Below are 25296 nucleotides of genomic sequence, written 5' to 3' on the forward strand. Positions count from 1 at the left end.
TCAACCCTCATCCTCTACCCTACTTTCCTGAATTCCTCCACATTCTCGTCCTTTGGCCTCTTATCCTCTACTCTCTCATCGTCTTGCATCTCGTTCTCACCCTCCTAGCTTCTTATTTCTTGACTTCTACCCTCTCGTCCTTTGATCCCTTATCTTCTTCACTCTCATATTCTGCCTTCCCATCCTATATCATCTCGTCCTCGACTTCTTCATCCTCCAGCTCCTTGTTGTTCATATATCTGCCTTTTATCACCGGCATCTTCAACCAGCATCTTCACCCGCCTGGACTTACTTCATCCGAAAACAAGCACCCTCTGCTCAAACATCTGTCTATCTCTCAAGCTCAGGTGAGTACTTACATGACAGCCAAGCACAATGGAAGGGGGCTAAAGTGTTACACTAGTCGGGTCAACCAGCAGCAAGCAAGCAAGCAAGCAAGCAAGCAAGCTTCGGCAAGAACACCACTTGCCAACATGGCACACGGAAGTGCCTCAGGAAAGAAGCGTAGCTTCGGTGAAGCCCAGCTTGACAGCAGTAACTCCGCCTCCCAAAAATCCGGAAAGCACTCGAAGAGTTTGAGGACGTCGGCAGAGAAAACCTATGAGGACGACATTAAGACTGATGTGACACATCAGAACTCGGAGGACCCACCAAACAACAGCCCTACCGAGGACGAGGTCTACGCAAAAGCCTATCACACAATCGAAATGTTAAGGGCAAAGCGGGAGATCCTTGCCAACCTCGATGCCAAAATGATTCGAATCAGGAACGATGTTAACGCTGCTCTCAACAGGTTCACCGAGGCTCTCATCAGAGTCTGCCGTGGAACGACAGGCATGGTGGCAGAAGATTTCCATTTCAAGGAGTACCAGCTGGTCATCAACCCGTCGGACCGGAAGCGCTACACTGCGCAAGAGATGATCGATCGAGCCAAGAAGCACGCGCGTGGCTCCAAAGTCGAAATATACAGCAGCTTGCGCTACGTGGTCGGCATGTCCGCGTGCATCATTCACGTCACCTTGTCCGAAGTGCCAGAGCACTTCGCCTTCACCGACCTGGACACCATCGATACGCACGACTACAACAGGGTGTTTCACCTGGGACGGTACTCGAACACAATGAGGGATGCGCTCAGCAAGCTGATCTAGCTCAACACGGCCATGATGGAGAAGATAAAGGCGATTGACTCACGGCTTAGCCAAAGTAGAATCAACTTCTTGCAGACGGGTTTGAAGACGAGGCAGGAGCTGCTGAAGCAGTCAACCCAAGTCCTGTATCTCCAGGACATGCGGGAGCTAGACCAAAACACGTTCGTTCAAAGCGTCGGCAACGTGATCGAATTCTCCGAGCTCGATCATGTGGATGACTTTGCACCACTGTGCCGGCCTCTTGAAGAATACGGAAGGACGCTTTTGAAGGCGAATGATTTTTCGTCGGACAAGCCGGAGCTTGAGTGGAATCGACGGGACAGGGGGGATCACTGACATTTCCGGGGGTTCAAGCTCTTCTCGGTATCTCCAGTCTTCTTGTTGGCACTCGTGCTTGCCACTGCTTTGCTGACTTCTCTTGCTTGCTTCTCTTATTGATGCTTTTCGTTCGTTTCTCTTGCGGACTGATCTTTCTGGTTTATATTTTCTGGCACACTTTTCTGGCTTGCCTTGGTGACTTCTGGGTAGCTCCTCTTGCGATCTTTACTTGCTTCCCTTTTCTGCCGGACCTAGATAAAAGTTGATAATCCTGAACTTGATGGTTCAATTTGCTCCCCACTTAAGAGTATGAGGGTCTCTGCAGATCGAAAGGCATGTCCAACCGAAGTGAGCATCGGGAACCTCGGGCCCGCGCAGCCCATCTAGGGACAGCTCTTCTGATTTGTAGCCGAAGATCGCTGTAACAGCCATTGTCTCCAATGGGAAGTGACAGGGCCAAGCTCGTGGAAGCATTCTAATAAATTGAATATGAACGTTTAATCTTTTTGAAAGGACCGTGTGTGCCTCATGAGCTGCGCAGTCGAAAGTGGTTCTCCTTCTCCAACAACACGACTAAATGGGATCAAACGCCGAAGCCTTCATGCAAACGCGACAAGGGAAGGGCTAAGCGCCTAGCGCCTATTTGCCCTTTTCATTCCCTGTGACTACGCGGTCAATAGATATCGACAGGGGAACAACGCGAGACAAAGCACCAACTGTCGGGGGATTCACTTACCCAAAAAGGCCTCGTTGAATTTTTTGGCGATCCGGTTCGGAGGATCTGGTCGTTGCGCAGCATAGTTCTCGTGAAAGTGCTTGGAGCCGAGACCTGCACTGCCTTTAGCCAAGAGGGACCAAAAATGCTTGGATATGCGGGCTTTGACGGACCTCCCTCGCCTTCTCTATGTTGGTGGATCTCATCCCTTTTGCCGCGGGGTGTTGCTACGGCAGGAGTGTGCGTGTGGGTTCCTCCGCCGGCGCTAAAGGCCTCTGAGACTTGCTTTGTTGCGGGCGTGTGGAAGAAGCCGTTGAGAGCAGGGACGGTTGCAATGGCTCCGACTGTGGCGGACACGGTCCAGAAGGCCTTGGATCTCAGGAATGACATTTTGGATGGCTATGAAGCTCCAATTGGAAGCACGTGTAAAACGAGGTGGGTTCAAGATGTTTTGGTGATATTTGGGCGAAATCGAGGGCGGGAAACTCGTGTCAGGGTGGGAAGACTTGAAGAAGACAGGAGAGTAAGCGCAGAGGGGAATGCTTTTGTAAATACATGGCGGAACGTCGATGTCATTCGCGCATGCGGCTGGGTGGTAGTGTGTGGTCACCTCATCCCTCTGTGCTAAGGGAATCCAGCTGCGTCATGGACTTTGGAGTACCATCACTAGCAGGGATCTAGGGCCAAGGTAGGTCCGAGGGTCTAGGGGGACGCGTCGGACTAACCCGGCGGCCGGTAGGGCTGCCTTGGCCCGACGCATCACCGCGGAAATGGGGAATGGGGAACGTGGACTCTCAAGCAACTGAACCTCGACAACCATTGCGCGACTCTCTGCTCCAACCCGCCTTGGGGCTCCTTGAACCCTCGACCCAGACGTGCGCGGCCCGTTGCCCCCGTCTGACCTCTTTCTCCCTGCATGCGCAACGGAATTTCCTCTTCGGCGCGGTGAATTAGGAGGAGGCCCGCATCATGGACGGCGACCCTCATGTTGAGCCGGAGCTGGACTCGTTTAGTCTCGTCTTGCCTCTGCCCTACCGCGTGGCAATTTTACTAGTCTTGGGTTGGTTGTAGGCAGATCATGGAATTGGAGCAGCAATGGTGCTAATCCAGCATGCCAGGCGTCTGGGCTTGGGGCTCGAATCTCCATTACCTCCGTCTCGTTCGCATTGTTGGTTCCCTTCGACGTGCCTCTTGACGACGTGCCGCTGACGTCTTTTAGGATGTGCCCTCTTTAATTCGATACCCTTCGCGGTCTTCAGCAACGCACCCTTCGCACCACTTATCCACCTACCGACTGGCGACGCTGCTCACCATTCCTCTGGTCGTCTCCATCCTCCTCTTCTGGCTATTCACTCGTGGCAATCCGTCCCTCGTCGTCGATTGGGAGATACTTCCGAATCTGTACCTTATAGTCCTCGTTCTTTGCATCATCCTGCCATGGCACGCCATTTCTCGCTCTGGGCGCTCTCGCTTCGTTGCAACACTCCGACGGATAAGCGTTGGTGGACTCGCTGAGGCACAGGATGGGAAATTCGGCGACATCCTCCTCGCCGATGCGCTCACATCGTACGCCAAGGTCCTCGGAGACCTGTTTGTCGCCCTGTGCATGTTCTTCAGCTCGAAGCACTCCACGGCCAAGCCTGACCGTGGCTGCGGCGGAACTTTCTGGGTCCCCTTCATCATCAGCGTCCCGTATTTGATTCGATTTCGACAATGCTTGATTGAATACGTTCGCGTGCGGAAAAGCAATCAAAGGGCAGGGGGGATCGGTAGTGCGGGCTGGGGAGGCCAGCACCTTGCCAACGCGGCCAAGTACTCCAGCGCCTTCCCAGTAATCATCCTGAGCGCGCTGCAACGCGGTTACGATCCGGCCAAGCTGGGAATGACAGAAGCGGGACTTTTCCGCCTGTGGCTCCTCGCCGTCCTGATCAACTCCATGTACTCGTTTTACTGGGACGTGACCAAGGATTGGGACCTCACGCTGCTGTCGTCGTCCAAGGAGCGCAACGACCCGGAGCATCCGTGGGGTCTCCGCCGCCACCGCTTCTTCCACGCCCATCAGATTTACTACGTTGTTATTGCGGTCGATTTTTTGCTGAGGTGCACCTGGAGCGTCAAGCTCAGCCCACACCTGGACCACTTCAACGACTTGGAGGGCGGCATTTTCATGATGGAGTTCTTGGAGGTGTTTAGGCGGTGGATTTGGATTTTTTTCCGCGTTGAAACTGAATGGGGTAGGTTAAAAGACTTGCTTGTTCCCCAAACGCGATACGAACAGAATACTGACAGCACCTTCCTTGCAGTTCGCAACAACCGCGGCCCGGCCCCCGACGACATTCTGCTCGGCGAATACCACAATGGAGGTCCCAAGTACGACGACGACTGAGCTCGTTCATGCGATACCCTTCTTTTCTTCTTGCTCATCCTAGACTTTTGGCATTAGAACGGCAGGCGAATTGTGGGAACTTTGTTGGTGGATTATCAAATCTTGTGTATTAACAGCCTACCTAGCCAACCTTGTAATGTGTTGTCAAGTCACTTTGCACAGTCCAGTCCAGTCCAGCCCAGTCCAATCCAAGATCAGGAGAAAATGAAAAGAATTGTAAAACTCTAGCCGTTAAATCTCCCTTTCATGCTTCCCTAGTAGTACGAGTTGCACCCGATTGTCCTTGAATGCTTCGTCGGATATCGCCCGTAACTCCAAAAAACCAAACAGCACAATAAGTCCCTTTGAAGTCTGATAGCTGTCAACGTCTCCCCCTTTCTTTGATGGTCAAACGAGACATTTCCCCTGTAGTCTCCCATGCCAGGGATCATGCGCCTAGAAGAACAGCCTCAGCAGCTCGAAGATGAGACCACCGCAGACGACGAAAGCAAGGACGACTGCAATGCGGAAGACAAGTCAGCCAAAACGCGCCTTGAGATAATAGCCAGCTCCTCAGATATGCCAATCCATATGTGTGTTTGTATCCGCGCGCTGCCCCAAGTCCTACATCAGCTAGGGGAGGGAGCAATCGTGAACGTACCAACCCAGCCCTTGCTTATGGGCGACTTCTGCACCTCCTGCTTCTTGACGGCGGGTGCCGACTTGCCGCGCTTGGCCGCTTCGGATTTGGCGAAGCGCTCGTTGGCGAGGCGTTGCTGGGGGGTTTGGGCCTGCGCGTAGGTGGTGTGTCAGTCAAGGGTCTTTGGTGCGAAAGTGGTGGTGTGGTGTGTATTGGGAACACGTTGCCAAAAGAGGGGAATGGTTGAGAGGGTAGACGGAGGTGTGAGGGGTGGGTAATGTGCGAGAGAGCGCGTGGACGGGGAAAGTACCATTGCGTTGGTGGCGAATGTAAAGGTTGTTTGGTGAAGGGAGAGAGACCCTGGGGTGGTGCGGCGAGCAGGTCGATGCGGAGGAGGCGCGGAGGTGGTGGCTGTAGCTAGCTAGGTGCTGGACAGCTCGCTGGCGAGGAGCGCAAAGAAGCAAACACAAAAGTTCCAAAAAAGATTGAGATTTGTTCGCAATGAGAAGCAGCTCTCAATTCAATTGCGGGAGTGGTTGTTGTTGTTGTTGTTGTTGGTGGTCGTTCGAGTCTGGTTCGGATAGACAGGTGGTCCCTTGGGGAAAGTGGATGGGATGTTCGTTCGCGAGACCTAATGGACCGACGGCAACTCGCCCCTCCTCGCGCCAGCTCCGCGCGCTCGTCCATTTTTAAACCCCAACGACTCGACCAAATAGACCACGTTGCCTCGACCGCTCCGCCGCTCCCGCCGCCGTCGTCGTCGAAGTAAGAGTCACACTGGATCATGTCGTTCGCCGCTCGCTCGACTGCATTGATGATGCTCCCACGCGTCGGCGCTGCGCGACCTCAATGGGCCCATCCCGCAATGCTGGCTTCGACCGTAAACAAAGTAGTCGCGGGAAAATGTGAGCAGAGGGCTGGGTACTCGTCGCAGCAGCAGCAGCAGCAGCAACAGCAGAGGAAGAAGCAGAAGAGGCAGAAGCGGAAGCAGGGACAACAAGGCAAGGCGCAGGAGCAGGAAGCGCCAGCGTCAAATCCGCATGTGAGAGCTTGCCTGTGACGGACAACACCAACCAAACATACTAACCCGGCACCTCGTCTGCAGAGAGACTTTTACAAAGACTTTGGACCGCCGATCCTCAAGGTCTTTTTTGGCGCCTTCATCGTCTACCAAGGACTTTACTACGGCTGGCTTAAGCTCGAAGACATCGAAAAGAGGCACGACTCCGAAGGTGCGTGAGAAGAAGAACAAACCGGCTTGGGTACAAGCAAACCCCCTACTTGGAAGGACACAATACACAAGCCGCGCCAGCAGCCGCCGCCTCATCCTCCATTTAGTACCTGAGCTGCCCAACGCGCACATTCAGAGGAAGGAGGATATGCGGCGGCGGCAGCGTGTGCGTACGCAAATGGATCACGGAACCGGGCGCTGATTGTTTGGCCTCGACAGCGGAGATTGAACGGCTGAAAACCCAGATCCACGAAGCGCACTCACAAGCCAAGGCGACGACGCCGCAGCCCGACGCGGCGCAAGACGACAGCTCTCCCAAGCGCTCCTGGTACAAGTTTTGGTAGGGATATTAGTTGTCTTCCGAGCAGCATCATCATCATCATCATCATCATCATCACCACTACTCCCAGCATTCGGATGTCGCGTGCTCCCGTATATTCCCGAAGTCTCTGGCCAGTCGGGCTGGAGCAGCGCGTCCAATAAACTCAGCGACAATTTCTATTGGCAAGACCTCTCTTCAAAGGCGAGGCAAAGGGTATTGGCTAAAAGCGCGAGCCGCATATCCTTGGCAGCCGGCAACATGGCGCGGGTAGAGCCGCAGAGAACATCCCGAAATCTCCCACTCCCATCCGCAATGGATTCAAAACGGCGTCGAAAAGTTGATCTACAAAGGCTTGATAAATCCAAGTATTGTATTCGTATTGTGTCCACTGCTTGCGTAATGTCAAACCGACTTGGTAGTCAGTTCGAGGCATATTCAGTCAGCTCGAGACGGGCAAATTTAGCGAGGAGAAGCCGAGCTATCAACATCGGTAATGAGCACATGGGAAGGCGTTGATTCTAGGCTTGGAGCGCCTCTCTATCATGCTATTATCGTCATTTTTTCCCTAGCAACATCTCCATGTCGACCTTTACCCCAGCGCAGCAAGGTCCCACTACAACTTCTGGTAATCCAGCTTGCCTTCCAACTTCTTCGTCTCAGCCATCTTCCGCACTGCCTTGTTGAAGTCGTCTTGGTTAATAGCATCCCGGTAGTCCTTGATCGCGAACAGACCGCTAAGAACTGGTTAGCTTGTGCACTATTTGACTAAGTGAAGACACTTACGCTTCAGTGACGACGTTGCGCAAATCGGCACCGTTGAAACCGTCGCTCATCTTGACGATGCTCTCAAAGTCAATCTCTCCTTCGGTCTGGACGCCACCAGCATGAATCTTGAGAACCTCCAACCGGCCGACCTCATTGGGAAGCGGAATCTCGATCTTCCTGTCCAGACGACCGGCACGCAGCAACGCTGGGTCTAGTGTGTCAGGCCGGTTCGTGGCCATGATGATCTTGGTCTTGCCCAGGTAGTCGAATCCGTCCAATTGGTTGAGCAACTCCATCAAGGTGCGCTGGATTTCGCGATCCGCTGAGGTACCCTCCGAGAATCTCCTTCCGCCAATCGCGTCGATTTCATCCATGAAGATGATGCAGGGTTCGTGCTCCTTGGCGTAGCCAAACATTTCGCGGATAAGACGGGCAGACTCTCCAATGTATTTGTCGACGATGGCAGATGAGACAACTAGACATCAAGATTAGCTAACGCAGGATCTCAAGTGATAGTCAAGCACTACGAACCCTTCAAGAAGTTGGTCTCGAGACTGCTGGCCACAGCCCGCGCCAAAAGCGTCTTTCCTGTACCGGGCGGGCCATAGAGTAGCACACCTTTCGGAGGCTTGATGCCTACCCGCAGGAAGAGTTCTGGGTTCTTGAGGGGAAGTTCGATGACCTCGCGAAGCTCTCTGATTTGATCGTTGAGACCACCGATACCACTGAAGTTGACCTGGCCAGGATCCTCCAGCGACATGTTGTACACCAACGGGTCGACTTCACGGGGAAGCATGCGCATGATGGTGAGGGTTGTCATATCTAATGCAACGCGAGTGCCTTGCTTGAGCTTTGCCTTGTCGACCTTGGAGCGGCAGCCAACGACGTATCGGGGTCCTGACGATGCCTTGACGATGACTGCCCAAACCATTAGCTTGGGATGCGCGCTGATAATGACCAGGGAGTAGCCCACATCTTTCCTCGTCCAACTGCTTCAGCACCTCTCCTATTATCTGTCCCACGCTCTGCAGCGCCTTGATGTTCTCCTCTGACACGTCGTAGTCGCGCTGCAGGCCCTTGATCTCCAACCGCAGAGCCTTGAGCCTGGCTTCCCATTCCCTCGAGCTCAAGAGCTTGTCCTTGTACTCTTCAAGCGCGCGTTGGCGCTCAGGGTCGGAGGTGTCGGCCATGGCGCTGATGTGAGGTTGGCTTCGGGCGAAGTGTTGTGGTAGTTGCAGGCCCTCCGAAGGCTCAAAACGCAGGCGGAGAGATGATTGCGAGCTGCCGGTCCAGGTGGAGGATGTGAGGTAGGAGCGGCGACGCGATGGAGACGGGGACGGCGTTGGTGAATGGATGGAAGTTGATGGAGGAGCTGTACCAGAGCGCTGCTACAGCATCACAGTTGAGCTGCCGGCCGGAGAGGTCCAAGCGGGCTTGGCGAATGAGGCAACGCGTGAGTCGAAAAGTTTGCCTGGGGCAGGATGTCCGAGTCATGCATGGCAAAACCTCGGACAAGAGCAGGGCGAATCAAAACTCATGGCTCCCGTCGGTCACTGGCATTCCCCCATGGGATACTAGGCACAACGACTGATCTAAGGTACTCTGTATATCCACTGGAACTTCCAGTCCCGCCAGTGATTCCCTATGCCGGTCAATGAGCCTAGCGTGGATGCGTCCTATCTGTGCTCCTATGACATGACGTTTTGGCTGGGTGTGTGTCACGACTTTTGACACCAAGGCGTCGTCGGAGGCCGAGACGTACGGAATGGTTTGTCATCGGTATGATCAACCCGTTGTGTCGAAGGGTTCGGCTCGGGTGGGTGGTCGGCGCCCGTCGCCGGCGGGTTGCTGGGCTGTAACCTGGTACCGATCCCGTTAGGGTCCAATCAGGAGAACGGCTTGTGCCCCTCTACTAGTCCAGAATGCGAGAGGCGCCTTTACCGCAACACGCGGGCCAAGCTACCGCGACCCCGCCATCATTCAACAAAATTCTCGTCCTTCGCCCTCCTTCTGCGCTACTTCATCCCAATTCTCTCGTCGTCTTCGCTCAAAAAGAACTTCTGCCATCGCCTTTGCTTCAGGGTAAGCCAATCCCTTTATTTACTCCCTCACACCAACCGGCCCACCCGCCGTGTCACCAGTGGGATGAGATCTGGCTACCCAACCCGTGCGTCGGCAAACCAACACCGTGATACGCTGAGGGGCCGCTTTTCCTCAAGACATTGAGCCCACTAGGCGTCTGACATCACGCGAATGGGACTCCGTGCCTGACGCTTGTCGCCGATCCAAACAGTCTATAAAATACGCCGCTGCCCTCTCTCCCACCTCTTGCTTGGATTAACCATCCTTCTCAACCTCTAGAACAATGGCCATCACCAAGATCCACGCCCGCTCCGTCTACGACTCTCGTGGCAACCCCACCGTCGAGGTCGACATTGTCACCGAGACCGGCCTCCACCGTGCCATCGTCCCCTCCGGTGCCTCCACCGGTATGTTTACAACCACCCGACAACGGAACAACAGACATTGACTCCTCCATAGGTTCCCACGAGGCCTGTGAGCTCCGTGATGCCGACAAGTCCAAGTGGGGTGGCAAGGGTACGTTTGAAAACCTGCTACACGCCGTCAGCTCAAGTCCTAACTCTCCCAGGTGTCACCAAGGCTGTTGCCAACGTCAACGAGGTCATTGCCCCTGCTCTGATCAAGGAGGGCCTCGACGTCAAGGACCAGTCCAAGGTTGACAAGTTCCTCATCGACCTCGATGGCACCCAGAACAAGACCAAGCTCGGTGCCAACGCCATCCTCGGTGTCTCCATGGCCATTGCCAAGGCTGCCGCCGCTGAGAAGGGTGTCCCTCTCTACGCCCACATCTCCGACCTTGCCGGCACCAAGAAGCCCTATGTTCTCCCCGTTCCCTTCATGAACGTCCTGAACGGTGGCTCCCACGCCGGTGGCTCCCTGGCTTTCCAGGAGTTCATGATTGTTCCTTCGTAAGTGCCTTCGTCCTGCCTCGAGACAGTCTGCTAACGAAAACTTCCAGGGAGGCTCCCTCTTTCACCGAGGCCATGCGCCAGGGTGCTGAGGTCTACCAGAAGCTCAAGGCCCTTGCCAAGAAGAAGTACGGCCAGTCTGCTGGCAACGTTGGTGACGAGGGTGGTGTTGCCCCTGACATTCAGACCCCCGAGGAGGCTCTTGACCTCATCACCGACGCCATTGAGCAGGCCGGCTACACTGGCAAGATCAAGATTGCCATGGACGTTGCCTCGAGCGAGTTCTACAAGACCGAGGAGAAGAAGTACGACCTCGACTTCAAGAACCCCAACAGCGACAAGAGCAAGTGGCTCACCTACGAGCAACTTGCCGACCTGTACAAGTCCCTTGCCCAGAAGTATCCCATTGTCTCCATCGAGGACCCCTTCGCTGAGGATGACTGGGAGGCCTGGAGCTACTTCTTCAAGACTTCTGACTTCCAGATTGTCGGGTAAGTTTGATGCCAAAAGAAGGAGCGGGAAATCATGAGCTGACCAAATGTAGTGACGACCTGACCGTCACCAACCCCGCTTTCATCAAGAAGGCCATTGACCAGAAGGCTTGCAACGCCCTGCTCCTCAAGGTCAACCAGATTGGCACCATCTCCGAGGCCGTCCAGGCTGCCAAGGACGCCTTCGCCGCCAACTGGGGCGTCATGGTCTCCCACCGCTCCGGTGAGACTGAGGATGTCACCATTGCTGACATCGTCGTCGGTCTCCGCACTGGCCAGATCAAGACCGGTGCTCCCGCCCGCTCTGAGCGTCTTGCGAAGCTCAACCAGATCCTCCGCATCGAGGAGGAGCTCGGCAGCCAGGCCGTCTATGCTGGCGCCAACTTCCGCACTGCGGTCAACTTGTAAATTCAATGATATCACGACCATAGGGCTAGACCGGACCATGAAGGAAATGGACGAATGATGGGACGAATTTCGATCTGAGAGGGGTTTGAAGGACCTCGATATGGTAGAGATGAATGAAAAAGCAGATATCCCCTTCATTCTCCGCTTGTTGCCGTGATTAATTTCTAGGCGCGCGGCAGTCTGGCCACGAGAAATCCCCGCGGCATGGACGCGTCGAATATGGTCTGCATGCTGACATGGCGCGCAGGAAGACACTTGCGCGTTTTCCGTTTTCCGTATCATGCTATTTCTTTCTGCTTCTCGGATTATCAGTCTGCATCTGGGAATCGCAAGTCGACGTTGACCAGTCGACCGTGTTTAGTGCAGCAAACCCTGTGCGACTGAACAAAGACCTGACAATAGCTTGGCCAACATTGGAATGCTGAGGTCGAACATCAACCTCTTCAGAAAAGCTTGACCGCAACAACGTCGCGTCGCAAAACAAATAGCGAAACTGACGCATCGCCATGTCCAGTATTTCCTTCCGCTTTCCATGGTGCGCCCGTGGGTCAACTGAGGTCGTTCGCTCTTCTCTCCTAGCGTTGAGGTTGTTGATATCAGAGGCTGGAAAGTCTTGACTATCCAAGACAAACTGCTTGGCACAAAGCCGTCTCACGGTCAAACACATTCCTCTCAAGAAGATGCTGCCCTGAGCCCCGTAAGTAGCGACGCGTGAGGAACACCTCCAAGACCATGCATTCCAAAATGCAGTAAACAACCGCAAGCGGGCTTATAAGCTGCGTGGCCATCTTCGCAGCCTGCTCCACCGACTCTCCTTAATTTTCCATTGCTTCCGCTTGGTTTGGCTGTCCGTCACTCGTTGTCTGAATTGTCGCTCTTTCGCGAAAAGCCCCCTCTGTTTCTTGAACTTTTTCTCTGCACACACACACCTAATACGACCCAAATGAGGACAACAGCCGTGGCAGTGCTGGCGGTCGTTGCTGGCGCCTCTGCGCAAAGCCTCGTCCCCAGCTACATTACACACGTCTACTATGACGATTGTGTCTCGTCCATGAGCACTCCAGTCGTTACCGAGACCGACGAGGTCATCATCACCACATGCCCTTCGTGCACGCACAAAAGCACGCCTTCAGCAACAGCCAGCGTATCGGGAGTAACGCTTACCCCCGTGCCGACTCTGCACACCACCGTCTACACGACTTCTTACGTTACCCTTTGCTCCACTGGCCTGGTGCCAAATACCTATACCGTCACGGAAACTTGCTCAGGGGAAACCCCAACGTGGCCAATGACAACCTCCAATTACTTGCCCCCTGGATTTACCACAACCGTCACGGTTTGCACCGTTTGCCACAGCGATCATCCTACTACGGTCACTCTCACCGTTCCTTGCGACACCACCCAAGCCTCCTCGCCGGTTGTATCTCCCACTGGTAGCGCCTCTGTCTCTGCTGGCACTGCATCCCCGGCATCGTCGTCTTCGTCTTCGCCAACCGTGTCGGCGACTGGAAGCGGACTCGGCGGCTCTCCATCTGCTTCAAGCTCTTCGTCTGCTTCCAGCTCTCCTTCCGCATCCAGCTCTCAATCTGCTTCGAGCGGCGCTGCCTCTGCTCTCGAGGACGTGACCACTACCACCACTGTTTGCGCCAAGTGCTCGCACAGCAGCACGAGCGGAGCGAGCGGCAGCGTCACTGGCAACGCCAGCGGCCTCTCTCAGTCATTCACGACTCCAACTACGCCGACAACGTCAAACACGCCAACCACGACCTTGACTCCCACCTCTTCCGGTGTCGTCATGGCGACAGGCGCCGCCGCAGCGCACTTTCCCGACTGGAGGGCCTCGGCTGGTTTCTTGGGCGCTGTCGCGGCGGGTGCCATATTCTTGTAAAAGAGCGACGTAAAGTCGTGACCTTTATGACGATATGACTACTAGGATAAAGTGAGTCCTCCAAGACCATAAATCACAATTGGATCTAACCTTTGCGCGATCAGGTTGGGAAAGCTGGCATATTCGCGGTGTGGCGCACGGAGCTCCGTTATTTTTGTTGTCTTGTTGTCCAATCACACTGTCTTTTTCTTTCTGGAGAAGTCGATTGGTCACCGCCTGCCTCCCGATTTTTTTTTTTTTTTTTTTGATTTTTTTTTAACCCTTTTACATCTTAATTCAGACAACGCTTTACTTCTTTCAATGGTATACTCAAAGTTGATCTCACTTCCCCTCCGTCGTGTATCTGGTTCGTCGCTATGCCACATGGACGAAGGCGTGTTTGAGTGGGCTGAGTTCAGGTCTGGCGCCTATGTAATCGTAACCTCGCACCCTGTAATAGTTTTGCGGCAGAACGGAATCAAAAGTAATAATCTGTAGCATCCCATCGAAATCGCTTATCGCGCGAGGTTCTTGCCTGAGTCACTGGATTCGGCCACACGACCCCTGGGCGCAGTCTCCTGTCTCAACATGCGATCAAAGACCGCATTTGCGCCATTCGACGTCGCTCTCTTCACGACGACCTCTCTGAGAAGTCCAGATTATTCCTCGTAGCGCTACCCAAAGAATTGAAAATCGACACTGACAGCTTCAGGGGTCATACGCATCTGTTCGACACTTCTTTTCAACTTCTCGACGACACAAATCCACATAACCCTCCCTGTACCAATCTCCCCGAGCTTTCCCAAACTCCCAGTCTTCGTAACCATGGGCAACGCAACCTTCCGCCTCAAACGTCATAACCTGATCACTACAACCCCTTCCCGCACCCTCAACTGCTCGCTACCACAAAACAGCAGCCCTCGCTACCAAGAAAAATAAAGGGTCAAAAGTGATTGAAAAGAGAGCAGCAAAAAGTTTAACAGCAGGAGGTTGGCTAGGACTTGAACCTAGAACTTGCCGGGCTTGGTTTATGTTGGCCGCGACATGTGTTATCCTTTACACCTCCAACCCTTCGGTCATGGAGACGCTGTATAGTGGGGTACTGGCGAAACCACTTGATAAAGTACGAAATTTTTTTCCAGTGAAAGCGATGCAGATCATAATCGTTGATTGATTGATTAATTGATTGATTAATTATTTTACGTCTTGCTAGAGCCATAGGCTATCTAAGACGGAGCTATCTATAGGGAATGCCGCATACGTTTATAAGGTAAGTAGGGATGCCCGTCTAAAGAGTCTCATATAATGAAGTGTAATTCTTAGTATAGTGTTAGTATAGGGTTATTATAGATGGATAGTTTATCTAGGCTCTTTTTAGGTAAGGGGGGGCTAAGGACTAGCCTTCCTACTATTATCTAAGTAGATAGGTGGTATAGAGCAAGAGTAAGGAAAGGAAGGGGGATAGGGAGAAGGCGTACATAGAAAAGTAAATATAATATAGGGTAGTAGGTAAGGTAGATTATATATATGCTCTACTATAGCATTCTAGTACTATCTAATTTAATCTAGCCTAGTTACTACTATTAGACGACTACATATTAACATTATTACTAATAATAGGGCTCTATACGCCGCCCTAGCCTAGGTATACTATATAGATAAATAGTATTAAGCCCTTACCTTACTACTAAATAGTTATCTAATTATTATTAGGAGTAGGAGGGTTTAGCTAGAGTAGTTATAGAGTAGTTATCTAAGTTATGTTAATACCTTCCTAATCTAGAGGGCTAGGATCTTAGTAGAGGCTCTATATAAGGTAGAGGAGGGATATAAGCCTAGAGGGTATTAGGTAGATTATAGATAAAGAGGTCCCTTCCTAGATTATCTTTAGTTAGAGGGGTTCTAGGGTAGTACCTATAGGAACTATAAGTAGAGGGATTATAGAGCTTATTATTTACTCTACTAATAGAGCTTAGAATGGATTCTCTCTTCTTCTTTTTACTCTTCTTTTCCCTTAGTCTACTCTTTACATATACTATACCCTAGTAGAAACCTTTATCTAATATATAAATTTAAGTATAAATTATTAACTAATATCTCCTTAGAATAGCTCTCTATAGGGTATAGAGGCTATATTCCTACTATTATTATTATATACCTAAAGTACTTCCTATATTACTTCTTTCCTAGTAGAGCTATAGAGTAGGTAGTTACTAATAAGATGTTATAGTATTTATTAGGTAGTATTATTATAGCTATAGTTATCCTAGGCTATCTTACTAAACTATAATAGGTAGGCTTTAAAGTAGCTATAGTTTAGTTTTAATTAGAAGTAGGCTAATACTTCTAGTTATCTATACTTAGGGAGTTAGATAGATATCCTTAGTATAGATAGGAAGTTATATATATATAACCCCTAGGATAGTATTATCTATGCTTCCTAGTATTATATAGTATATACTATCTATTCTATTATAGTTCTTTATTATATATATATCCTAAGGAGGGTAGTACTTAAGTAGTTATTCTCTAGGGTTAGCTTAGTAGCCTCCTTTATAAGGGTATCTACTTATAGGTTTCCTCTAATCCCTATATAGCCTAGGGCCTATAAGAAGGTAAGACTACCTTATCTAGCTATAATTAAGTGGCCTATATCTATAGCTTAAAGTTATAGTCCTTAACCTAGTAGGTTAGACGGGGTTTAGAGGTAGTATAGTATAGCTTAGTTATCTATATATACTATAATCTATTATCCTAGCTATTTCTAGGTAGCTAACTCTATAGCCCTTATAAGTACCTCTAGTTCTCTATTATATATAAGCTAGTATAGTCTAGTATTTCCTCTATATCTTACTACTACTCTTATACTATCTTATTAGGTATTATATACTATAATTCCTATACCTACTCTATTTCCTTTTAGGATAGATAAAGTATTAGAGTATAGGATAACTACCTAAGTTATATATCCTATATATCTAATATATACTTAGGCTTCTTATTCCTTTAGGAGGTAGCTAATCTTAACTTTATATAGAGTAGTCTTTTTCTATAGGGGAAAGGAACTATATTTAATTAGGCTTTTAGTACCTATTACTAGGTCTAAAATTATACTCTAGACATGTTTAAGTTATGTCTATTATCCTAGTATATTCTCTTATTTAAACTTATTAATAATTATATATACTAGGTATTAGTAACTAAGCTTAAAGAGTTATATAGTATATACTTAAAGTAATATATTATGCCTTAGGTAGGGGGGGAGAAGTCCTACTTTAATTTCTATAGGGGTAATTAGGGAGGTCTAAAAGGCTCCTAGGATTTAGTATAGTCTATTATTTTAAAGTATTCATCTAAGTATCTTAGAGCTACTAACTTACTAGAAAACTAGAGACCTATAATCTACTATACTTTATATATAAGCTAGGTATAGTTATTAGATAGTAGTAGGGGATAGTCTATATTATATATTAGCTAGCTATATAAGCCTACTAAGTAATTACTTTACTTAGGCGTTCTAAATTATTATATACTACTAGAATAATAGGTATATATTAAACTATATTCTAAGCTATTAGATGAGTTACTTTAGCTATACTATATAGTCTCCTAGGAGTATAATTATAGCTTACTTAGCCTTATCTAAGCTTATAAAATAGATAAGGTCTATTTTATCTTTATTAAAATTAACGGTATATTAGGTTCTAAGTAAGAAAAGCTAGTTAGCTTCCTACTAGAGGATCTATACATTTTTCTTCTAGCTTATTAAGGAGATTATAATTAAAACATTATTAATATATAAGAGGAATTAGACTAAGTAAGAGGAAAAGAGTTTTCATATATAAATAAGAAATAGGATTAGTAAGACTAGGCTTCCCTAGGGGATTCCTAAAACTATTAGATAAAGGTCCTCTTATTAGCTATTAAAGGAGATCTAGAGTTATTACCTACTAGTAAATATCTTTACCTATACTAGGAGGGAGGTAGGAAGCCTAATTTCCCCTATTATATATAAGAGCTAGTTATAGGCTATATAATTAAAGGCACCTTATATGTTAAGGAATAGGGTTAATATCTTATACTATATCCTCCTCTTATCTTAGATAATATATATAAGGATTATTACTATATTAATTACTAACTTCTATAGTTATCTACCTATTTAGGATAGGTATAGGAGGTAGGTAGCTTCTATAAGTACTCTAAGATATTTTACTATAATGTGTTTAAGGACTTTTCCTAGGTAGTTAAGTAGGGAGATAACTCTATATACTTTTAGGTCTATATAATTAGGTTTCCCTAGCTTCTTAAGTATTATACCTACTACTTCTCTCTAGTATTCTAGGTAATATCTATATATAAAGAAGGTTTAGTATATCTAGGTAAATTTTTTAGGATAAGCATTATACGCCTTAGTAATTATCTTCTAGTAGATCTAGTCTAGCCTAGGGGTAGTACCTTTAATCTTATAAGAGTAGGTATACTATACTTCCTTATCTATAAGGGAGGGCTAGTCCTATAGCCCTTCCTTATAGTTTATCTAGTTACGTAGGGGAATATATAGTAGTAGGGGGAAGAGTTTCTAATAGAAGGTAGTATACTTACTATTATATAATGATTAGAGTTAATCTTAAAGGTTACGTATCTAGGGGATTTACTTAGATTAGGTTACTTTTATGTATACTATTACCTTATAGATAGACTAGGGTGTTTCTTTTATAAGGAAGTTATTCTAGTACTCTTATTTTACCTACTTAATAGCTATATTATATATATTCTATACTTATATATATATAACTTAGTTATAATATGCCCTACGCCTTACTTATATAGCGGTTATCCTTAAGGCTATAAGGAGTAGGAACTACTATAGTTTTTATTACTATCTAGAGGTTACCTATAGGATACTACATTTAGCTACTATCTCTATTACCTTTATAAGGTATTATCTAAGTTAGTCTAGGTCCTCTTATAAGGTCCTACTAGAGAGTATATATTATGCCCTATTAGGAAGGGCTTAGATAAGTAGACTTATAATCTTATTTAACTCTTCTTAGATAATTTACCTATACTAGGCCTAGTTAGCCTTTTTAATATTAAACTATAGTAGTAGTATTAGTATATCTTAAAACTTATTATACGTAATAGTAAAGAGAATAGTATTATAGTTAGATAGGGGGTTCTCTTATACCTACTAGTTAATTACTTAAGTAGTAACTATTAGAGTATATAGGGAGAGGTTAATAACCGTTTCTCTTTCTATCCCTATATAAAAGAAGGTATCTACTCTAGGTTAGTTTTAGAGTTTAAGGCGGTTTTCCTTAATCTATTTATATAGAGCTTCTACTTTATAAGATTAGGGGGAGAGTAGGTCCTATATTAGATAGTATTTATTAAAGTCCCCTATATAGATTATTAGTATAGTAGGGGGGCTATACTTAATAACTCTTTCTATTATATATAGGGAGGATAGGGTGCCTTATTCTACCTTATTATAGATATTAACTATGTAGATAGTATCTTCTCTATAGGTTAAATCTATAGTAAGGTAGTTAGGGCTAGGGAAGATATCTAGGTAAGGATTTACCTAGATATAGGTAAGGGATTTATTTAGGTAGAGTATTATCTAAGGATATAAGCCCTATAGGAAGGTTAGAAGAATTTATATTATAGAGGGGTAGGAGATTAATTATATATTAGCTATATTATCTTATAGTATTATCTATAGTTCCTAGATAAATATTAGGTAGATGCCTAATTAGAGAGTATCCTAGAGTGCTACTTCTATAGCCTAGGTATTCTAGTTTAAGTTAACTTATATAACTTTAAGGTTACCTAATATATATACTAGGGGGGTATCTTTATTAGATAGTAGGGATAGTTTAGGTCCTAGGAGTAATAAGTACTATTATAGTTACTATACTTTAGTACTATATAGGTATATATTATGCCTCTCTTTATATAGTGTTTATAGTTATACTTCTCTATTATATAGGGGCTAGTATATAGTAAGTATTTAGTCCTATTATAATACCTTAAGGAGCTATAGCTAAATTCTTAATACTTTATATACTATATATTAGGAGTAATCCTAAGGAGTTTTATAACCCTTATACTTACTCCTATAAGGTAGAATAGCTTTAAGATAGCTATCTCTACTTCTTTTACTATATAAAAGGCTATAATAACTAACCCTACTTTCTAGATAGCCCTCCTTTTAGCTAAAGTAAGCTAGTATAGTATTCTAATAATAGAAAGGCTAGGGTTAAAGGTATAGACCTCTTCTATAATAAATTATCTAATATTAAGTAGGCATAGGTCTTCTAGAGGAATACTATAGGTAATAACCTTATACTAGGTTTAGTTCTCCTAGACTATAGTATCTAGGAATAGGTAAGTAAAGAGGTCCTTATAGGAGGTAAGGAATTTAGAGTTATACTAGGGTAAGCTAGTAAGTAGGATATTACCCTTCTCTATATATATTACTATTAATATAATAGGGCTAGATATGCCTATATTCTTAAAAGTATTATTAATATTATTTTATATAGAAAGAGGGTTAAAGTCTAGAAAGGGACTCTACTTCTAGATAATAACCTATATATCCTATAGGGTCTTTTAGAGAGTAGTAGCTAGCTTTATAGTTATCTTTAGGTAGGGAGTTATTATATATAGTTTCCTAGTAGTAGTTACTTTCTAGGCTTAGGTTATGTATAAAGGGTTAGCTAGAGTTATAGGAAGGATAACTAGCTTTTATAGCTAGTAAACTTTTACTTCTAGTATATAGGTAGTATTTTTAAGGGAGTAAACTTAAGTAGTAAGAACTAATAATATATTACCTATATAACCTATCTTAGTATAATCCTATAGGATGTTACTAAGGTTATAGAGTCTTTACTTTTTACTTATATTATATATAAGGTTTATTATATATAGGATATAAGAGAGGGCTATATTAATTACCTCCTAGGTAGTATTAAAGTTTAGATAAAATCTAACCCTAGTCCTTTTTCCTTAGTAGGTAGGGTTAGGTTTAGAAGTATCTACTAGAATAGTTCTCTTTAGCCTAGTATACTATTTCTAGACTAGGCCTAGTATAATAAGTAGTAGGAATAATAGAGGGATAGGGCTTATAGGAGTATCCTAATCTATTTCCTTAGGTTTATTAGCTAGTTAAGTTAGTAGTAAGTTAGATAGTATAGGGATATCCTAGTCTATTTCCTTAGGTTTATTAGTAAGTTAAGTAGGTAGTAGGCTAGGTAGTATAGGGGTATCCTAGATTTTATAGTTATAGCTATCTAGTAGAAGGGAAACTAGTTTAGGTAGGGCCTCCCCCTAGGGGGTAGGTATAGGTATACTTATAGTATAATACTTTAGAGGGTAGGTTTTTACTTTCTAACTTTAGTTATACATGTATAATCCTATACTATAGAGTTATAGTAGGTATAGTGATTTTTAATTTTTTGAAAATTTTATGTATAGTAACAACTTATTAACGCATAGGCTTTTTCTAAGAAGTGGTGGCCAAACCAAAGAAGAGTGTCGTGTAGATCACAATCCTTCCGTCGGAAAAGATGTGAAAGTCTTTTTTTTTCCTGCTTTCTCAGAGCTGTGCGAAGCCCCCTGATCACCTTTAGGAATGTGAACGAAGGCTTTTTCTCTTTTCTAGTTGTTTTCAGCGGTTGAGCTTTCCCATTCCTTTGTCAGAAATTTCACCTGGCTGCGATTCTTTTATTTTCTGCCCGAGTTGATTGACATGAATTTGTCACGCGCGACCCATCAGCCCTTGCCACGCGGCCTTTCGTCCAACAGTCTCAAGACCATGCCACGCGGAGCGAAGATAAAGCCCCTTTGTCCAAAAATAAGCCAATGTGCTTTGTTGACCACACGATGGCGCTGCGACACATGATAGTCAAGCTTTTTCTGGGACAATGGGAACAAAGTGAGTCAAAAGACCCGACACAGTCGCGGTATATAGTCACCCTCACGCAGACCCTTGTCGCGCCGTCGTACATTCCCTTCAGTTTTCATCTTCCGAGAGACGTCTACTTGCTTCGTTGTAATTTCTCTCAAGCTGGAACTTGATCACCACCACACGTTCTTTTCGAGTACATACATCATATCATCACCTTGATTGCTTCGATTCGCAGCGTAAACTAAAACAACGAGGACTCACCCGCTCTTTGGACCCTTCTACATTCGCATCTGCTCTGGAGCAGACATTGCAAACATACCCGTCTATCATTTCTGAAGAAACTCCGCAGCGAAACTTTTCAGAGACGGAGAAAAAGGAAGAAAAAGAGGGGAAGCAAACTTTGGCAAATTGCATTTACCTCGAGACAAAATGCCACAAAAAAGACAAAAACCACAGCACGCACGCCCTTTGCCCGCCGAGGCCAACCGACTGCAAGAAGCCGTTTCGTCCGCCGTCTACGCCGCTCGCACCGCCTCGTCACGCTTGACTCCAACGCCAGCGCCCGCCGCGACTCGACCCCGACCCTCCAACGCCAGCGGCTCGACCTTTGCCCAACGACACGCCGAATTCCGCAGTTTCGCCCCTCTGAATCAACAACAGCAGCGACGACAACGTCCAGCCGCCAACGCAAGAGGGCCGGCGTCGGGGACCGGCTCGCTGAAGAAGTTTCTCGCCGAGTTCAAGGAGACGTATCGCGCGGCGCCGGAGAACGACACGGCGGTGCTGAGCCGCGAGGTGCGCGAGTGGTATCGCGGGCACAGGGAGGAGAAGAAGGAAAAGGTCGCGGCGCAGGTGAGGGCGCACGTCCAACTGCAGCAGCGGCAGGAGGAAGAGGCGCAGAGACTTTTGCACGTGCAAGAGGAGCAGTATCGACAGCAGCAGGAGCTGCTGCTGCATCAATGGCAGTTGGTTCGTGGAAAGGAGGCGTCGGTGGCGCCGAGGATTGAAGTGACTGACGCTTCGGAGGACGACTGGCGCAGCGGGAGGACAGCGGCCTCGCCGCCAGAGCAGTTCTATGACTTTGTCGTCAGGGAGCGAGCGACGGAGAGCTCAAAGTCGTCGAGTTCTGATGCTGGCGACATCGTCCCGACAAACGCATCGCATTCTCGCGGCACCCCTGAAGAGCTGCACCCTCGCACGCAGGGGTACCGTCAAGACGATTACTGCAACCAACCATTAGAACATGGCGCCGCCTTGTACAACCAGAAAGACCACAGAGACCGCGCGGCCCCTCGCGCGGGCCGCCTGCTTTACGCGTCAGAGCGGCTCTGCTACGGGCCCAACGAGCAGCCGCCGCCCCCTTCGAGGCCCGCGCAGCCCGACGACCTCGAAGTGCTCAAGTCCAAGATTCAGGACTTCAAGACGGACATGATGGAAGGGCGACAACGGCACAAAGCGGCCAAAGCAGCGCGGCGGCTAGCGGCATCCGAGAACAAAGAAAGGGAGGCGCGCGAGAAGTGGCGGCGCGAGATGAAGGGGCGAATCGGCGGGCCAGTCCTGCTCGTCGCGGGCGAGGAGAGGATCGGTATCTCAGGGGGCGGCGCGAGGCAGAGTCTGGACGAGTTGTCGCCCGTCCGCTCCCCCGTGTCGCCACTTAGGCGCCACAGCTCGCCTGCCTGCTCGCCCGCCGTTGCGAGGCCGTTTGCGCCCCCTGGCCGCGTCCTCGTCGTCCCCCAGGTCATCCCGTCGCCGGTTGAGAGCAACCGCAAATCGTCGCCGCCGGCTTTTTACGTCAACAATGCAACGCGCTTCACGCAGTCGGACGACTTTGTCAATCCACGCCCTACGCCACCTGCTCCGCCTGCGCTGCCGCCAGCGCCCCCTGGCACTGCGTCGTCGTCTATTACCACCACTACCACCAAAAACAACCCGACGCACCCTACTCCCCACCTCGCCGCCTCGACGTGGACGCCCCCCGCATCCTCCAAGTCGACCTTCTCCTCCACCTCGACGCCCGCCTCCAAAGCAACCTTTGCCTCCATCGCCTTCAAGCCCACGCTCCCCAAGCTCTTTACCCGCGGCATACACCACCACCATGCGTCCAGCGGATCCAGCAGCGTCTCCTCGGGCGCCTCATCCTTTGGCTGTCGCGGCATCAGCGCCGGCGCCGAGGTACAGGGAATGGCGGCCATGATGATGCGCGCGGCGCGGGCGTCGGCAGTCCAGCAGCAGCGTCAGGGCAGCGCCGATGAGAAGGACGGAGGCAGCGCGTTTCGTAGCCCGCTGGCCCCGATTCGGCAGGTCAGTCCGCTCGCCGTGGAGTTTGGAGGCGAGCAGAATGGCCGCGGTGATGGCAGCGATGCAGAGACGGACGAGGAACTGGAGCGCGCGGAGAGCCGCTACAGCGTCATTGCAGCCGTGCCGTCGCCGCTTAATGTCAGGAAGACGGTGACGACGCCGTTGGTGATGGAGCGTCGAGGCCTTCGTGATGTTGAGGAGGAGGAGGAGGAGGAGGAGGAGGAGGAGGAGGAGGAGGAGGAGGAGGAGGAGGAGGAGGAGGAGGAGGAGCAGCGCTACGATTCGATGCTCTCCTCCTCCTCCTCATTTCCCTCCCCTCTGTCTCCTTCCTCCAATCACGGCGGTGGCGGCGGCACCTCACGACGCGCCGAATCGACCTTCAGCCGGCCGTCATGGTGGACCTGGGAGTCATCAGCATCACCCGTATCACCAATCATCTCACCGCCATCGCCAAAAAAGCTGCCGCAGCTCGTCCTCGACGCACCACCGCCGCCGCTATCATCTCGACAGCAGCAAACATACGACTACGGCTCGGACTCGGACTCTGAATCGCTGTACAAGGCGCCGACTCCACGCAAGAAGAGTCCTCCCGATAATGGTAGCAATCAGAAGCAGGAGTCGTCCTCGTACGTACCACCGCGCGCGAATTGGACGACGACCAATGCGCTCAAGCCCTCTTCCTCTGCCTCAACTTTCTCCTCGTACCCCGCTAGCAACAACAGCGGAAGCAGTGGTGGTTCTGCCGAGACCGCCGCCGCCGCCGCCGCTCAAGGTGTCAAGGAAAAGACGCGCTTTTGGGACGAAGTGAGAAGGGGGTTGCGGCCGGCGAATGCGTCGTTTCCGCGGAGGTGAGCGTGAGGGAAGGACGAAAAGCAGGGAGAAAAGGAGGACAGGAAATAACAAAGAAAGGGTTGAAAAGTGACATTGAGGGAGAGAAGGAGATGGATGGGATGAAGTGTGTCTGTCCAGTGTCGCGTCGATGCGCCAATTTTTCTCTTGTTGCTTCAATCGCTCGCATCTGTTTTGTAGCCAGTCCGTCAAATTCGAAATGCTTTGCCAACCCCTCAATCTTCCTGCTTGCCTGAAAAGTACGTACCTTACTCGCCTACCGCAGCAAGCAGACTGAGAGACCAGGAAGAAAAGTTGAAATGTGGAAAATGCAATTGATGTTTAGGACAGCAGCTATGCCTGCAGACAAGGACAAAAAATGACGACATTAAAAAGGCTAGTTATGCAGGCTCGACGCGGCTCAGATAGATGAAATCGCTCACATGTGTTGCCCCCACCCCCCCTTTCCCACCTCTTATTGTACACTATACAAGGGTAGCAGCACACAAGACGCACAACACGCACACGTACACACACAAGAATTTGCGGAGTAGTGGTAATAGTAGTAGTAAAAGTAGAAAACGTAGGAGTAGCAGCGGCGATGGGGAACCACCACGACTCCAAAAAACAAAAAAAAAAGTCAAAAAAATCTATATTTCCCATTCTTTCTCTGCCCTTTTTTTGGTTCTTTCTTTTTTGCTTACACAAATGTAGAGCTTCGTCCAAACATCCGAACGCCACTTTTGACGTTGTTTTGTGGACCTTCTCCGCTGCCCCTGCCTCCACCATGACAAGCAGCTTGCAGTAGAAAGTGGAACACTCTTCCTTTCCATCATTTCCAAGACCGCCTTTGAATCCTTTCAATCCCAGAACCAACTCAGCCGTTTCTGAGGGACCAGGTCCGTTGTTCCGAGATGAATGGAGCACGGCGGGAGGAGAGACCTGAGAGGGAGAAAAAGGTCCGAAGGAAGTAGGAGGCGGGACGAGAGAGTGCG

General features: G+C 48.6%; 9 protein-coding genes and 1 pseudogene across 10 annotated transcripts; 6 read left to right on the top strand and 4 right to left on the bottom strand.

The window, feature by feature from the left end:
• Positions 1 to 473: 473 nt before the first annotated feature.
• IWZ02DRAFT_487277 (uncharacterized protein) lies at positions 474 to 1484 on the top strand (the record flags this gene model as incomplete). Its single annotated transcript, XM_066769346.1, has 2 exons — positions 474 to 1105; positions 1199 to 1484. 2 exons carry the CDS (start codon positions 474 to 476, stop codon positions 1482 to 1484), a joined length of 918 nt encoding a protein of 305 aa, XP_066625957.1.
• Positions 1485 to 1900: 416 nt separating this feature from the next.
• On the bottom strand, positions 1901 to 2888 carry IWZ02DRAFT_441595 (uncharacterized protein). The gene is made up of 3 exons (XM_066766923.1): positions 2355 to 2888; positions 2203 to 2295; positions 1901 to 2125 (listed from the first exon to the last, which is right to left on the bottom strand). The coding sequence occupies exons 1-3, from the start codon at positions 2569 to 2571 to the stop codon at positions 2106 to 2108; spliced, it is 330 nt and encodes a 109-aa protein (XP_066625958.1). The 5' UTR covers positions 2572 to 2888; the 3' UTR covers positions 1901 to 2105.
• A 404-nt stretch (positions 2889 to 3292) lies between these two features.
• IWZ02DRAFT_429825 (EXS family-domain-containing protein) lies at positions 3293 to 4567 on the top strand (the record flags this gene model as incomplete). The annotated part of the gene is made up of 2 exons (XM_066766013.1): positions 3293 to 3349; positions 3401 to 4567. 2 exons carry the CDS (start codon positions 3293 to 3295, stop codon positions 4565 to 4567), a joined length of 1224 nt encoding a protein of 407 aa, XP_066625959.1.
• A 435-nt stretch (positions 4568 to 5002) lies between these two features.
• IWZ02DRAFT_487280 (uncharacterized protein) lies at positions 5003 to 5499 on the bottom strand (the record flags this gene model as incomplete). The annotated part of the gene is made up of 3 exons (XM_066769347.1): positions 5003 to 5064; positions 5208 to 5337; positions 5407 to 5499. 3 exons carry the CDS (start codon positions 5497 to 5499, stop codon positions 5003 to 5005), a joined length of 285 nt encoding a protein of 94 aa, XP_066625960.1.
• A 552-nt stretch (positions 5500 to 6051) lies between these two features.
• IWZ02DRAFT_487281 (uncharacterized protein) lies at positions 6052 to 6761 on the top strand (the record flags this gene model as incomplete). Its single annotated transcript, XM_066769348.1, has 3 exons — positions 6052 to 6228; positions 6292 to 6418; positions 6637 to 6761. The coding sequence occupies 3 exons, from the start codon at positions 6052 to 6054 to the stop codon at positions 6759 to 6761; spliced, it is 429 nt and encodes a 142-aa protein (XP_066625961.1).
• A 591-nt stretch (positions 6762 to 7352) lies between these two features.
• IWZ02DRAFT_371239 (26S protease regulatory subunit S10B) lies at positions 7353 to 8694 on the bottom strand (the record flags this gene model as incomplete). The annotated part of the gene is made up of 4 exons (XM_066764550.1): positions 7353 to 7473; positions 7523 to 7979; positions 8036 to 8422; positions 8478 to 8694. The coding sequence occupies 4 exons, from the start codon at positions 8692 to 8694 to the stop codon at positions 7353 to 7355; spliced, it is 1182 nt and encodes a 393-aa protein (XP_066625962.1).
• Positions 8695 to 9869: 1175 nt separating this feature from the next.
• On the top strand, positions 9870 to 11393 carry IWZ02DRAFT_429828 (Enolase, C-terminal TIM barrel domain-containing protein; the record flags this gene model as incomplete). The annotated part of the gene is made up of 5 exons (XM_066766014.1): positions 9870 to 9993; positions 10046 to 10102; positions 10134 to 10494; positions 10545 to 10985; positions 11039 to 11393. The coding sequence occupies 5 exons, from the start codon at positions 9870 to 9872 to the stop codon at positions 11391 to 11393; spliced, it is 1338 nt and encodes a 445-aa protein (XP_066625963.1).
• Positions 11394 to 12006: 613 nt separating this feature from the next.
• On the top strand, positions 12007 to 13412 carry IWZ02DRAFT_125040 (uncharacterized protein). The gene is made up of 2 exons (XM_066761530.1): positions 12007 to 13332; positions 13386 to 13412. The coding sequence occupies exon 1, from the start codon at positions 12337 to 12339 to the stop codon at positions 13279 to 13281; it is 945 nt and encodes a 314-aa protein (XP_066625964.1). The 5' UTR covers positions 12007 to 12336; the 3' UTR covers positions 13282 to 13332; positions 13386 to 13412.
• An 834-nt stretch (positions 13413 to 14246) lies between these two features.
• IWZ02DRAFT_t24 lies at positions 14247 to 14331 on the bottom strand (annotated as a pseudogene). Its single transcript has one exon. The product of its transcript is annotated as a tRNA-OTHER (tRNA).
• A 7273-nt stretch (positions 14332 to 21604) lies between these two features.
• IWZ02DRAFT_487285 (uncharacterized protein) lies at positions 21605 to 24325 on the top strand (the record flags this gene model as incomplete). The annotated part of the gene is made up of 1 exon (XM_066769349.1): positions 21605 to 24325. The coding sequence occupies one exon, from the start codon at positions 21605 to 21607 to the stop codon at positions 24323 to 24325; it is 2721 nt and encodes a 906-aa protein (XP_066625965.1).
• Between the last annotated feature and the right edge of the window lie 971 nt (positions 24326 to 25296).

Source organism: Phyllosticta citriasiana, assembly GCF_038021145.1.
Source record: "Phyllosticta citriasiana strain CBS 120426 chromosome Unknown IWZ02scaffold_2, whole genome shotgun sequence".
NCBI lineage: Eukaryota > Fungi > Ascomycota > Dothideomycetes > Botryosphaeriales > Phyllostictaceae > Phyllosticta > Phyllosticta citriasiana.

Bases quoted from the DNA above. Each gene is read 5' to 3' on its own strand.
- IWZ02DRAFT_441595 (XM_066766923.1), bottom strand. From the start codon at position 2,571: ATGTCATTCCTGAGATCCAAGGCCTTCTGGACCGTGTCCGCCACAGTC. The intron at 2,296-2,354 runs GTCCGTCAAAGC...AAGGCAGTGCAG, and splicing joins ACATAGAGAAGGCGAGGGAG to GTCTCGGCTCCAAGCACTTT. The intron at 2,126-2,202 runs GTAAGTGAATCC...GCGTAGTCACAG, and splicing joins ATTCAACGAGGCCTTTTTGG to GGAATGAAAAGGGCAAATAG.
- IWZ02DRAFT_125040 (XM_066761530.1), top strand. From the start codon at position 12,337: ATGAGGACAACAGCCGTGGCAGTGCTGGCGGTCGTTGCTGGCGCCTCT.